We start from the raw sequence: 16664 nt of genomic DNA, 5'->3' as shown, positions 1-16664 counted from the left end.
CCTGATTGACTATAGAACTTAGGTTAAAGTTTTAGGGCATGTTGGGATATTTAATTATAACTTACCCTTCATTCAATTGACTTAACACTTCACACAATTGTTCAGGACCATCACCCAATGAGGTTACATAACTCCATATCCTTAATACAAGTTATGGCCCCTGATTGACTTGGGTTAAAGTTTTAGGCAAGTAAAAGTTAAGGGCAAGTTGGGATTTTAATATAAACTTCTATACCTTTCATTCAATGCACTTAATAAAATCCAAAATTATTTACGACCATCTTACAACAAGACACATAACTCCATTTTAACCCTAAATACAAATTATGTCCCTTGAATATATATATATTTTTTTTATTTTTTTTTAATTTCTTTTGACACGCACATTTTTATATTCTTAACCTGTTTTTTACCAAGGGAAAACAAGTTATGAGAATGACTTGCATCATTGTTTGGGTGGCCTGGTGGGAGGGCAGCATCAAAGTGACCTTATGTATCGAATAATTTTAGTTAGGTTTGACATAAAAAGACCAAACTTGGTAATATTACATCATTATTGTATTCACTTCTAAGTCAAAGCGGCGTAGTGGAGCTCGCTGTCTTACGACAGCTCATGTTATTTTAAATTGCGGTGTGGGGGGGGGGGACTGTTTCACCATTGAATATATGTTCAAGCACTCTCTTATTGCATAAGAGACCATGGGTGCGTTTCAGATACAATTTACGATCTGCCATTATTGTAAATTTATAAATAATAACGACCAACTTAACGATAATCATAAAGGCGTTTCAGAAACGTCTCGTAAGCTATCCAGTGGTACGTAAAAAATAACGATAAAGCACAGCGTTAAAGCTAGTGACCCAGTCTGAAGTGAAATGACGTTACGTCATATTAACCTAATGAGCGCACCTGTCTTTTTTATTAATGATAATTATAGTAATAATAATAATAATAATGATAATCTCTTGAAGGGAATCAATTAATGTAGCTCTCCTTTTTATAATGATTTGCACAAATGATACAAACTCGCGGACTCTATTCTGCTATTAATGTTACATTTGTATCTTAAGTACATCCTCATCCGGGATTTTTTGTGATGGAGGCGGTGGCGGGTTCCGACGCTCATTCTAAAATTTGTGTAAATGTAATGAAAATTGGACAACAACAAAATACGTTGTTTTTCAGGCTGGTGATTTTTCTTTAAATTCGTCTTTGATAAGTGAAATATTATAGTATGCGTATTATGAATGTTCTGTAAAGTAAATGCAAACGTGCAGAATGGTGCTGATGATGATAGTCACGATGATGCGACGACAACGGCAATGATTATTTAATAATAATAATGCGACAACGGCACTATCATGATGATGCGATGACGACGATAGTGTTAATGTGTCGACGACGAAGACGAATATTATGAGTATTATAATGATTATGCGACGACGACGACTAAGATGAGGATAATAATAATGATAATGTGACGACGGCAATGATACTAATTATGATGTGACGATGACGACAATGTTCATGACGAGATGATGATATGTAGATGTTGCTGATGATTGAGGTTAGTGAGGTTGGTGGTGGTGGTTGTTGTGGTGGGTGCGGTGGATGATGATGATGATGATGATGATGATGATGATGAATGATGATGATGATGATGATGATGATGATTATGATGATGATGATGATGAATGATGATGATGATGATGATGATGATGATGATGATGATGATGATGACGAATGATGACGAATGATGACGAATGATGATGATGATGATGATGATGATGATGATGATGATGATGATTGATGATGATGATGATGATGAATGATTATGATGATGATGATGATGATGATGATGATGATGATGATGATGATGATGATGATGATAATTATGATGATGATGAATGATGATGATGATGATGATGAATGATGGTGGTGATGATGATGATGATGATGATGATGATGATGATGATGATGATGATGATGAATGATGATGATGATGATGATGATGATGATGATGATGATGACTGATTCCAATCATCAACAACCAGCCTTAGTTCGGATAACGAGTAAAGTTCATACGTTTATGCACCAAAACTGTGACTGAGAGTTATATTGTATTGGGAAATAGTTCGAAAATACAATTTTGACTGGTTGGATTTTTTGTATGAAGACAATTCATAAATCCATCTTTATTGTGTCAATCGTTGTATAAACAGTTAAATAAACAGCATTTCAGATCCATTCAAAATACATAATAAAATCTACATTTGCAGACATGCTTCAAATACACAAAATTACAAAAAAGAAATACAGCTATTTTACAAGCTCGTCTCATTAAAACATATTATTCAACAAAAAGTATCTTAACTGGTGCAGATTGTCATAGTGGTTAAGTGTTCAGAGTTTCATGCAAATATTATCTATTATCTATTTCAGTCATGTCATGATATACACTGGAGTATACACTTTATGTAGCATTCTGTGTTTATACACGAGCCAGTCAAAGTAAAAATAAATGTATTCAGAAATATCAAAAAAGATGCACTTAATTTCTATAATAAGATAGTATAAATGTTTACATGATCAACCATGGTAGTGTGTGTTTTATATATTATCATAAGTTTGAATAAATGAATCATTTAGATTTTCCTATATAATTCAGAAGTGTTTTAATCCTTAGAGGAAACATGTACAACTGGATATACATCACAGTTGAAACTGTATAAAAATATACATATTTTTGGAAAATCTAATGCTAATGGCTTTTAAAGGCAAAGTCAAACTTAAAAAATAAATAAGAAATTTCATTTCAAATAATGAAAGTTACACACAAATGCCTCACTGCCTATTTAACAGTTAAAAGTTTTATGTTGTGTTGGGATATGCAATTAATTTCAGGTTCTGTGTCAATATATCTGTAGTTATCTGCTTGGTCTGGTATCTCCAGTGAATATAGGTATGAAGTACTGTTCTGACAAAGTCTCCTAAAACACACTGGAACCTTTAAGGTGAGTATCTTGAAGACTGACTGTGAGCATATTCTAAACCTTGTGATTTTTCAGTGTCCTGAAAAAGACAAAAAGTTATAAAATAGTGTTTAATACAGCACAATATAATGCATTTATGAAAACGCCTTTTAATAGTTAAACAACAAGAAACACATAATTTACATTCCCATTTTTCAACTGAAATAGTTGGATATTTTATGAAAATTATTGTCTTTTTAAAAAAAACCCATTGTTATTCATAAACCAACATTAGAATTTAATTCCCTTTTCCATACCATTATTAAACAGAGGTCAATGAAGAGCAAGGCATTTTCCACCAAGACCATGACACTTTTGTTGTCAATTTTCATTGTACGCTTGGCATCAAATGGTACAGTATGACTGAAAAAGACAAGATTTAACCTTTGTCAGTTGAAAACTCACATATATGTACATATATACTACAAAGTTCTAAATAAACCATATGATACCTTACTAAAACAAGTTTCAATTACAAGTAAAGGTGAACTGAAATGATTACATTGTCACCTGATAGTGTTCATGGTATTAAACTAAAGTAGCCAATAATCAACTTATTTGTTGTGACAGTGTTGTTTACATTACTGTACAGTATCTATATTTACATATTTAGCATCAGTTTTAGATGTGTAAAATTAAGAAAAATAATTATGTTATATCATGAGATGATAATATGGTAACACTGTTTAATAATTCACTGACTACATGCCACAAAGACCGGTAATATAACAACAAAATATGTACAGGCATTTATTTATCCGAATTAAAAACCATCCGAAATAGAAGAATTTCAAGAACATGTTTTACATGACATATTAAACAGCAATGGAACCAAATCAAATTCAACATCATATTCCATGTTTTAGATGTACTCAATATCAGCACATTAACAAAATATAACAAAAAGCTTACATCTTCTACAGTTAAAATCCGCTTTTGACAGAACGGCGGAAATAGAACATGTTCGTACTGTTTTCAGCTATTTTTAGACATAGTTTGAAAATTCCACACCAGCGAACATGCTACACGCAATATTAAACTCTTAAATGTTGATAAAAAGTAACAATATACTTTGATATGGAGAAAATCTTTGTCCGCCATCTTGATCGTTAAGTTAACGAGTGCCTCTTACCGGTCGTAGGTTTGCGAGCAATATTAACGATAAAGCAGGTGCACGTTGCGTCTCTGAAACGGTGCGGATCGGTAATTTTGGTCGTACTACCAAAACCAGCTAACGATCGCCTTAACGATTGTCTCTGAAATGCACCATATTTACATTTGTTTCTAGATGAACCACTAACAACATCGTAACAATTCTCCTTTTCAACATGTCAATGTTGGCATCAACACTGGCTGGTATTCCCATGGTAAGCCATTCCCAGACAGTACCGGACCGACAGCAATACCCTAGTTCAACATTTTTATTTGAGTCAATAAAATTTAAGTTGTGGTGAAAAAAAAGAGGGGGCAGATGGTGATGAAAATCTAGCAATCAACTTGAAGTTGCCTTATTTTAAGTAACATTACTTTAAGATTTTTTTTTTACCCCACCCAGATATATGTACTTGAAACACCACTATTCTAAGCAAGGTTAAGCTACCCGCTATTATTTACCGTTACATGGAAGTTGTTGTACAGCAATCACTTACGAACAGCTTAAGAAAGTAAACTCGGCAACTATGCTTTAAGTTTCCTTACTTTTAAGTAGCATTAAATGAACAATTAATAATAAATATGTGCATTTTGGGTGCTGCTTACTCTAAAGCTACATTAACAATGCTAACTAGATTTGTTGTTGTTAAGAAATCTTAAATATTTAAGATTTAATTAAATAACTTTATGTTTCTTTGTTTGAGTGTAAAAATAGACTTTTATGTAGTGTTTAATTTGTATTATCATTCAATACTATTTATTATAATTTATATCTTCATGCTAAAGGTGGCAAATGTCTATACTCAAATTCTGGAATAAACTTCAGAAAGTTATGGATAAATGACAGGTAGTTCTGCATGCAGTGGTGAAATCAAACCCTGTAATAGAGCATTTACAAGCTTGGCTATCCCAACAACTATTCTATCAACACTGTTGAAGGTATACTGTGTCTGACCATGTGTTATATATTCCAGCATGTGGGTGTGATTTCACATCCCGTAATAGAGCGTTCCCATGCCCAGGATTTCCCGACAGCTGTTCTATCAACACTGTTGACTGTATACTGTCTCTGACCATGTATTATATATTTCAGCATGTGGGGGTGATTTCACATCCCGTAGTGGTGCGTTCACCAGCCCAGGCTATCCTAACAGCTATCCAATTAACACTGAGTGTGTATGGACCGTTTCTGTCTCTCCTGGAAATAAAGTCCAATTGTCATTTAGGTGCGTATTTATAGAAGCATACCTTTTATGTCACAACCTGTAGACAAACTTTGTGTGTCTCACACTTTAGGACATACAGGCTGTGTCTTACACTTAAGGACATACCAGCTGTTTCTCAGATTTAAGGACATACCAGCTGTGTTTGACACTTTATGACATACCAGCTGTGTCTCAAACTTTATGACACACTAGCGGTGTCTAACAATTTAGGACATGCCAGTTGTGTCTCACACTATAGAACATACCTGCACTTTAGGACATATCTTCAGTGTATCACACTTTAGGCATACCTGTTGTGTCTCACATTGTTGGACATACCTACTGTTTCTCACACTTTATCACATACCTGCTGTGTATCACACTGTAGGCATACATATTGTGTTTCACACTGTTAGACATACCTGCTGTTTCTCACACTTTAGGACACGCCTCTTGTTTCATTTTGTAACTATTAAGGGAGAGGACTCATATAAGCTTATTTAAATAAGCTGTATAGATAAAAAGTGTAGGTAAAACCATTTTGTACATTTTGTTTTCAGATCCTTGTAGTGCATCACAATGTTTTTCAGTGTATTTGACCTTGAGACCCATGACAACTGTAACTATGACTACATAGAACTACATGAGGGTGAGTTAGGAGGCCCACTACTCGGAAGATTTTGTGGTAATGACATACCATCCAACCTGACAGCGTACAACGGAGTGTGGATGAAGTTCCGCTCGGATGATTCCTCGACTGGGAGAGGATTTGTGGCCCAGTATGCAGCAGGTTAGGGGTTAATGCTGATTTTTGTTTGAAGCTAACTATCTTGTAACAATTTGGATAAAGTTATCACAATGTTTGATTCAAACCTCAATGACTTCCTTTTGCAGTACAGTTATTATTGCCAACATGAAATCATGTGATGTCGATGTTCAATGATCAAATCCTGTGACTCAATTGCAAAACTGACTTTTTCTTAAATAAAGTTTCATTTATCTCAACAATATGACTTTCAGATTAATTGATTGAATATTTACAAATGTATTACAGTGTATGGTGTAGTTATAACAGAAACTGCTGGTCAGATATCTGACCCGCTCAATCTTTAAGAATATACCCACAATGTATATGTGGACTGTGACTGTGTCTGCATATTGAGTGACACTTGTATTACAGATTATGGTGGAGATGTAATAGGCAGTGTAGGCCAAATATCTTCTCCCCGCTACCCGTACCAATACCCACACAATACCGATGTTGTATGGATAATCACTGTGCCCATAAATATGAGGGTCAAGGTCACTTTTACTACAATGGACATGGAGAGCAGCTTCAATGGATGTGTGTTTGATTTCCTCAAGGTATTGGTATTTAAGTGTTGTTGTTCTTCAGCTTGCCTTTTGTTTTTTTTAGATTTAAGCAGCTTTTACAATGTCATTATTTGCATTTTTGTTTGGCCATAACTCAAAAAATGTTCCCCATACACACATAAAGTTTTGACACATGATACCAGTGACAATACTCATGTTACCAGTGACAATACACATGTTACCAGTGACAATACACATGTTACCAGTGACAATACACATGTTACCAGTGACAATACACATGTTACCAGTGACAATACACATGTTAACTCTGACAATACACATGTTAACTCTGACAATACACATGTTACCTGTGACAATACACATGTTACCTGTGACAATACGCATGTTACCAGTGACAAAATATATGTAATCAGTGACAATACTCATGTTACCAGTGACAATACACATGATACCAGTGACAATACTAATGTTACCTGTGACAATACACATGTTACCAGTGACAATACGCATGTAACCAGAGACAATACACATGTTACCAGTGACAATACGCATGTTACCAGTGACAATACGCATGTTACCAGTGACAATACACATGTTACCAGTGACAATACGCATGTTACCTGTGACAATACACATGTTACCAGTGACAAAATATATGTAACCAGTGACAATACACATGATACCAGTGACAATACGCATGTTACCTGTGACAATACACATGTTACCAGTGACAATACTCATGTAACCAGTGACAATACACATGATACCAGTGACAATATGCATGTTACCAGTGACAATACTCATGTTACCAGTGACAATACCCATGTAACCAGTGACAATACACATGTTACCATTGACAATACGTATGTTACCTGTGACAAAATATATGTAACCAGTGACAATATACATGATACCAGTGACAATACTAATGTTACCTGTGACAATACACATGTTACCAGTGACAATACGCATGTAACCAGAGACAATACACATGTTACCAGTGACAATGTGCATGTTACCAGTGACAATACTCATGTTACCAGTGACAATACTCATGTTACCAGTGACAATACCATTGTTACCAGTGACAATACGTATGATACCTGTGACAATACACATATTACTAGTGACAATACACAATATGTTTGTTACCTGTGACAATACACATGTAACCAGTGACAATATTCATGTTACCAGTGACAATATTCATGTTACCAGTGACAATACACATGTTACCAGTGACAATACACATGTTACCAGTGACAATACTCATGTTACCAGTGACAATACTAATGTTACCAGTGACAATACTCATGTAACCAGTGACAATACACATGTTACCAGTGACAATACGCATGTTACCAGTGACAATACTCATGTTACCAGTGACAATACTAATGTTACCAGTGACAATACACATGTTACCAGTGACAAAACGCATGTTACCAGTGACAATACTAATGTTACCAGTGACAATACTCATGTTACCAGTGACAATACGTATGTTACCAGTGACAATACATATGTTACCAGTGACAATACTCATGTAACCAGTGACAATACGTATGTTACCAGTGACAATACTCATGTTACCAGTGACAATACACATGTTACCAGTGACAATACTAATGTTACCAGTGACAATACTCATGTTACCAGTGACAATACTCATGTTACCAGTGACAATACTCATGTTACCAGTGACAATACGTATGATACCTGTGACAATACACATATTACTAGTGACAATACACAATATGTTTGTAACCTGTGACAATACACATGTTACCAGTGACAATACTAATGTTACCAGTGACAATACACATGTTACCAGTGACAATACACATGTTACCAGTGACAATACGCATGTTACCAGTGACAATACGCATGTTACCAGTGACAATACTAATGTTACCAGTGACAATACGCATGTTACCAGTGACAATACACATGTTACTAGTGACAATACTCCTGTTACCAGTGACAATACTCCTGTTACCAGTGACAATACGCTTGTTACCAGTGACAATACTCATGTTACCTGTGACAATACTCATGTTACCAATGACAATACTCATATAACCAGTGACAATACTCATGTTGCCTGTGACAATACTCATGTTACCAGTGACAATACACATGTTACCAGTGACAATACACATATTACCAGTGACAATACTCATGTTACCAGTGACAATACCATTGTTACCAGTGACAATACGTATGATACCTGTGACAATACACATATTACTAGTGACAATACACAATATGTTTGTTACCTGTGACAATACACATGTAACCAGTGACAATATTCATGTTACCAGTGACAATACACATGTTACCAGTGACAATACACATGTTACCAGTGACAATACTCATGTTACCAGTGACAATACTAATGTTACCAGTGACAATACTCATGTTACCAGTGACAATACTCATGTTACCAGTGACAATACTCATGTTACCAGTGACAATACTCATGTTACCAGTGACAATACTAATGTTACCAGTGACAATACACATGTTACCAGTGACAATACACATGTTAACTCTGACAATACTCATGTTGTCAGTGACAATACTCATGTTACCAGTGACAATACTCATGTTACCAGTGACAATACTCATGTTACCAGTGACAATACTCATGTTACCAGTGACAATACACATGATACCAGTGACAATACGCATGTTACCAGTGACAATACGATAGTTACCAGTGACAATACACATGTAACCAGTGACAATACACATGTTGCCTGTGACAATACTCATGTTACCAGTGACAATACTCATGTTACCAGTGACAATACTCATGTTACCAGTGACAATACACATGATACCAGTGACAATACGCATGTTGCCAGTGACAATACACATGTTACCAGTGACAATACTCATGTTACCAGTGACAATACTCATGTTACCAGTGACAATACACATGATACCAGTGACAATACGCATGTTGCCTGTGACAATACTCATGTTACCAGTGACAATACACATGTAACCAGTGACAATACTCATGTTGCCAGTGACAATACTCATGTAACCAGTGACAATACTCATTTTACCAGTGACAATACTCATGTTGCCAGTGACAATACTCATGTAACCAGTGACAATACTCATGTTACCAGTGACAATACTCATGTTACCAGTGACAATACTCATGTTGCCTGTGACAATACTAATGTTGCCAGTGACAATACTCATGTTACCAGTGACAATACTCATGTTACCAGTGACAATACTCATGTTACCAGTGACAATACTCATGTTACCAGTGACAATACTCATGTTACCAGTGACAATACTCATGTTACCAGTGACAATACTCATGTTACCAGTGACAATACTCATGTTACCAGTGACAATACTCATGTTACCAGTGACAATACTCATGTTACCAGTGACAATACTCATGTTACCAGTGACAATACTCATGTTACCAGTGACAATACTCATGTAACCAGTGACAATACTCATGTAACCAGTGACAATACTCATGTTACCAGTGACAATACTCATGTTACCAGTGACAATACTAATGTTACCAGTGACAATACTCATGTTGCCAGTGACAATACTCATGTTACCAGTGACAATACTCATGTTACCAGTGACAATACTCATGTTACCAGTGACAATACGCATGTTACCAGTGACAATACTCATGTTACCAGTGACAATACTAATGTTACCAGTGACAATACTCATGTTACCAGTGACAATACACATGTTACCAGTGACAATACTCATGTTACCAGTGACAATACTAATGTTACCAGTGACAATACTCATGTTACCAGTGACAATACACATGTTACCAGTGACAATACGCATGTTACCAGTGACAATACTAATGTTACCAGTGACAATATCATGGTGCCAGTGACCATACACATGGGTGTATCAAAGTTTATAACTTCGGCTTAAATAATAGTTCAATGGTAAAAGTTTTGCTTTTTTTATCAATTTGATCATTATAAACATTGGTAACCACCGCTTTTGTATATTTTGTGAAGAACACGAGGTGACATTTTTGTCAGTACCCTTGTGTCATGGTTGTTGACAGTGGTGGTGTCTTCAGCAGATTCATGCATAGATTTCAGCTTGCAGCCAAGTTTCAAAAATTAGTTCGAAGAAAACAACCATACACAATTAACTCACACTGGGTGATAATTTTTTAGGATGATTTATGTGAAATAATCAAGTTTGTATTCAACATATGAATTGTGTATAAATCATTTATATGTTGAATTTAGAAAATTCCTTTCTTCTCTTGTTAATCATAACTATTTGACAGATTCGAGACGGCAGTACGAGTGACAGCCCTATCATCGGCAGCTACTGTGGAACTACAGTACCTGACATGTTGATTTCAACAACCAATCAGCTGCATGTGGAGTTCCATTCTGATTGGTCGAGCACTGGCCAGGGTTTTCTGTTTGGATGGGAGGCTACATCGGATCAACCAATCACAACGCTTGCTCCTACTGCTTCTACCACTCCAGGTTTGATAAAGTATTGTGTATACATGTATTGACATTAAAGTAAAAGGAACAATATGTTCAATTGTATTATTGGGAATTTTATCTTGTAAAGGGTTGAGTGGACTTCATATACTGTATCACCTTTTAGCACCTGTTTGTGCACCAATGTTTTGAAATGAGATTCTGTTCAGCCATTTTCCTACTCTTGATGTTCTATGGGTTTCATGTCAAGTATGGATATATCACTATAATTTGCGAATTTATGTCATTCAACTAGATTCACATGTAACTGACAGTTTACAAACCATCCTGTCCCTTTGATATCTTACTGGTTTCCAGTCTTAACTACACTGTGTATGGATGGAAATTAAATACAAGACCTGCAGTGTGCTCAGCAGGGTGAGTTTTGTCTAACATAAGCAGGCAGGTTTTGTTTTGTATCCCTGCTGCAACACAACAACTACAAGGGGTTTGTTGAACGCATGGCTGGTTTCACATCACTAAATATTGATATTTAATGTCATTGTAGTTTCAGAATTCCAGGTTGTGCCAGTATCCTCAATGTAACATTTTTGTTCCTAGGATATACTATCCATTACTGGTCTTAACTACACTGTGTGTGGATGTGTAATATAAGAATATGCACTAGATTGTGCAGGTTTCACATCACTAAATATTGACATTTAATGTCGTTCTTGTTTCAGAATTCCAGGTTGTTGCGGTATCCTTTATGTACAATTTTTGTCCCTGGAATATCCTATCAGTTACTGATATGTGTGGATACGTAATGTAAGACTGTGCACTAGGGGGTGCAGGTTTCACATTACTAAATATTGACATTTAATGTCATTCTAGTTCCAGGTTGCGGTGGTATCCTCAATGTAACTGACAGTGTACAAACCTTCACTTCCCCTGGGTATCCTACTGGTTACCAGTCTCTGTTAGACTGTGTATGGACGTTAAATACAAGGCTGGGTACCAAGGTGTGGTTAAACATCACTGATATTGACATCGAGACCCATGGTTCTTGCATCTACGATGTAGTCAAAGTATACAGTAGTGAGTAATTTTTACTTTTAAATGATTTTTATGAATTGCCATAGAGTTAATCTAAAATTTTGACAGGTTAACGATGACTATATTTAATTGTTTTTGGTTTAATGCCCAAGCCTTTCTTAGAGCGTTTACATGAAAGTTGCATTAAAATGTAAATGAAAGTTAATTAAAAGAGCACTCTGGGTATTTATAAGACTAATAAATTTCTTATGGTTATTAGATATCATTTTTAATTTCTTTTTTTTTAACTCAAAAATGCATCCTATTATCCAACAAAAATCCTTTTATAGTGATAAGTTCAAATGCAGATTGCTTAATATTATTTTATTTCTTTTTTCCCTTCAAAGACAATTATTATAACCGACCATATGGTGCAATCCTGGGGACATTTTGTGGCAGGGTTGGTAATGCCCAGCCCCTCATTTCAAGAGCCAACGGGATGACCGTGAAATTCACATCTGATGTTTCCGTCAACGGAACTGGCTTCATTATTCAGTACAAAGCTGGTAAGTTTGAGGTGTATTTTTATTTTTTTTTATTTTTTTAACTTTTAAAAAATTATTACCATCCTAAATCTTGGATATTATTCAATTATTTTTCCATAAGAAAGCAGACATGTGAACCTCTGGCAATGTCAGAGAGGTGGATTTGGGTCTCCAAAGCGGTTACGATTGTGTTCAAAAGCAGTAGAAATTTTTAATTCCTTAAATTTTAAGACAAAAACACTTGGTGGTTGTTACTATTTTTAGATTTTCGGAAAATACGTCTGAAATACATCATGGTTCAGGGTCTTGTCAAATGTTGCTTTGAAAGCATTATAATATGCCTTTAAGATTAACAAAGAATGCTGATTAGTAGCATGCCAATTCACAAAGAATGCTACTAAGTAGGATGGGTCTTTTGTTCTGTAACTTAGCAATGGTCCTGGTGGAGGTGTCGAGTGATTTGACAACTTGTTTATTGCACCATTTTCTTTAAAGAGACAGATTATTGGTCATTTTAGCATGGTTAATGTCATTCTAGTTCCAGGATGTGGTGGTATAATGGGTTCAATTTTTTTTATATTTTTTCAAAAGTGAAAGATTTTGTCGGCAGAGCGGTATAGTGGTAGGGAGGTCTCAAAAGCAGTAGATTTAATCTACGGCTGGTTGAGTTCACATGTTTGAGAAAAAAAATGCCAAAATTTTATCGAGGAAACTGATTTAGTAGTTCTTTTTTATTGCATGCCTTGTCAGTTATACTGCTGGGTGCCCTTACAGAAAAGACTGTTAAAAATATTAAAATAAAAACAATTTTTTCACCAACAATTTAAGCAGATAGAATCACATACCGGTAGTCATAAACTTCTTTGACTTTAATAACAGCTCCTTACAACTTTGTTAAAATGATTTTATGACAAGTGAATCATTTCAATGAGATCTGTTAGTAATTGTTTCTTATTTTTGTTCAATTTCAAAGTGTGTGGAGGCCAAATTCGAGCCAATAGTGGGGCAGTTTCTTCCCCGAGTTTCCCTAACAACTATCCAGCCAATAGCAATTGTACTTGGAGCATTGTTGTTCCTCCTGGGCGAACAGTCAGCGCAACCTTCGACCCCAACTTTAACATTCAAGGGTCACAGGGGTCATGTAGGGGAGATTATGTACAGGTGAGTGAAAAGTCAGTGCGACCTTTGACCTCAACTTTAACATTGAGCCTTTTTAGCATTAAGGGATCACACGGGTCATCTACTGGATATTTTTAACAGGAAAGTTAACAGTCAGTGTGGTCTTTTACAAAAACTTACACTTTCAGAGGTCATGTAGGGGATTTTATGGACAGGTGAGTGAACAGCCAGTCCAATCTTTGACCCTAAGTTTAACATTCATGTGTCCCTGAGTGTGTGTTAATAGAATTATGTAAGGGGTGTTTACAGTTATTAAAAGATCATATGTCAAAATTGTTAGATTTATAATTTCAATGCCTCTTAATTTTATACTCAGATGCTGATGACCCAAAAAGCATTATCACATGAACCAATCACCATGATTTATTTACTTTCAGCTACTGAACGGTCAATACCCGAGCTCTCCACCTCTTGGCAATACAGACGGCAAATACTGCGGAAATAGTGGGCCACAAGCCTTAGAAACAGGCAGCAATTATCTCACTGTTCAGTTTGTATCAGATGGAGCTGTAAGTGGATCCGGGTTCTCGTTGACTTTCTCGGAGGTTCACGTTACGTGTGGCGGACAACTTGCCCTCACAGCAGATAATCCCACTGGGACATTCACCTCGCCAAATTATCCCCAGAATTATCCACATAATGTGGACTGCATATGGGTTATCACTGTGCCGGCTAATGAGAGGATCCAGGTGGACTTTATCGAGGATTTCAGTATTGAAATTCACAGCAAGTAAGCTGAATAACAACATTTCATAAACATAGTTAATAACAACATTTCATAAATATAGGTACCCAGTACAAACGGTACTAAGCCCCTGTAAATGCCCATCTCATCTCCAATAAATAGGGGATATTATGATAGGACCGCAGGTCGAGACAGAACCGAACGAGACGTGATGCAGGTCACCAGAAAATCATTTTATCGTAATATTCCATTTATTATATACATGCCTATTTAATTATTCCTTTTTATATTTCGATTTCAATTTGATTTAATTTTACCGCCATCTGTCAAATGCACGTATGAATTCAAATGTGATTTTGTGAAATGAAGTGAGGGGAGGCTACTACAGCGAAATGAGGCCAAAAGTCACAGAATTCACATTATTGAGCAATATAAGAACAAAATATTTTATGTTTTAGCAAAAATTAACAAATTGCTAATACGAAAACAATAATTAAATGTCACAGCACAAAAAACAGAACAACAAAAAAGTGGTACTTATTTTACAAGTATACACTAATCATCATTTCCTGTAGACATAACGCGGCCATTTTAAACAAATTAAATACTCGTGGGATTTTTTTTGACGATCATAATATGCAGAATTGAGGGAAGTTTGTGAGTCAATTGCTATATCTATCGATGACGAGAATTTGCCCTCTTCTTTGTATTGGCGAGCTGCTCATATTTATGATAATAGACATGGATAATGCAACAATTTATGAACTTCGAAATAGCAAACAACTTATTCACTGAAGCATGTGAGAAGTAACTGTCTAGATAGTTTGGAAGTGTTCTCTTCTTCATGCTTATCCTCATGGTTCATTGAAGAACATGAAAACCATGTTCCTGAATATTAACATGCTTCTGGAGCTTGAGTAAAGCTTTAATTTATTGCATAAAATGTGTGTTTTCGGTCTATTATCGTGGTGTGTTAAAACGCAAAAACCTGGGCGTTATCAGTAGAAAACGTGCATTATTCAGTAAATTCACGTGTCGTTAATGACCGGCTTTTTGTTTTACATAAGCGCTTTCAGGGCTCGCATCATAACAATGGCAGCTGAGCGACCTGGTTTCTGACCGAAAGTGGGTCAACAATGCCAACTTTTGCACAAAAACAAATTTCAGCATATATAGCTGTATACAAATATCAACAAATTAAATAAACCTCATCTAACTTACATATTTTCTTCTGAGTTTTCTTTTCCTGGCATGCTAATGTGTATTTACTAGTATTTTCTGCAGTTGTTTTGACTAATTTGTTTGCTTTAAATGCACTAAATTAAGTCTAAAACGTTCAACTCCTCCGAACTTTAGTTATTTCTGTCGATTTTATTCAGAACGAATGACCTATATGGACATGATTCCATTACGTGGTATGCAATGAACAAAGAAATTTCAAATATTTTTTTCTCTGATGCTGAAGATGCTGTACATTTTATCAAGAACATGTTTACAAAATTTTCAGGCTTAAATTAGTGTGTAAATACTCCCAGTAATCCAGTCAATTTAAAAAAACAACACTTTTTAAATGAATAAACAATGCAAAAAATGTCGTCGAAACAAAAATGCAACTGCCGAGTTATGTTGCGGCCCGAATCGTTTTAATGTAAAACTTTTTCAATGGCATCACTTATGACATCACACAAGCACCTGTTTGGAGGTTATTTTGAACTAACTGTTTTTGCATATTCGTGACATTTAACAGCCTTTTTAAACACAAACGTTTCTCATGGTGTGTATTTTATGCAATAATAGCGACGCAGTCGGGCTGTAAACCATTTTGCGGGCCTTTGCAGATGGTAACGACCTCAGAAAGGTGTATTAACCCTATAGTATTTAAAAGTAAATAAATCAGGTTCTCAAGCTGTACAACTTTCCTTTGAACCTCTTAAGATCACAGGGGTCGTATTCCAATAACCAACTTAGATCTTACGGAAGTTTAATAGTAGAATCTAAGCGTATGATTGGACTGGCCAATAGACTGAATGGAATC

General features: G+C 35.6%; 1 protein-coding gene across 1 annotated transcript in view; it reads left to right on the top strand.

The window, feature by feature from the left end:
• LOC128235945 (cubilin-like) overlaps positions 1-16664 on the top strand; it is a 103844-nt gene that overhangs the window by 55826 nt on the left and 31354 nt on the right. Inside the window, exons 38-45 of the mRNA XM_052950732.1 lie at positions 5279-5411; positions 5981-6180; positions 6571-6755; positions 11038-11245; positions 12080-12283; positions 12628-12786; positions 13739-13926; positions 14322-14674. Coding sequence (XP_052806692.1) covers positions 5279-5411; positions 5981-6180; positions 6571-6755; positions 11038-11245; positions 12080-12283; positions 12628-12786; positions 13739-13926; positions 14322-14674 — 1630 coding nt within the window. The remainder of the gene's footprint in view (positions 1-5278; positions 5412-5980; positions 6181-6570; positions 6756-11037; positions 11246-12079; positions 12284-12627; positions 12787-13738; positions 13927-14321; positions 14675-16664) is intronic.

This window comes from Mya arenaria, chromosome 5 (assembly GCF_026914265.1).
Source record: "Mya arenaria isolate MELC-2E11 chromosome 5, ASM2691426v1".
Lineage (NCBI taxonomy): Eukaryota > Metazoa > Mollusca > Bivalvia > Myida > Myidae > Mya > Mya arenaria.
The sequence above is the reverse complement of the archived record's forward strand: the minus strand, read 5'-3'. Positions and strand labels throughout refer to the sequence as shown.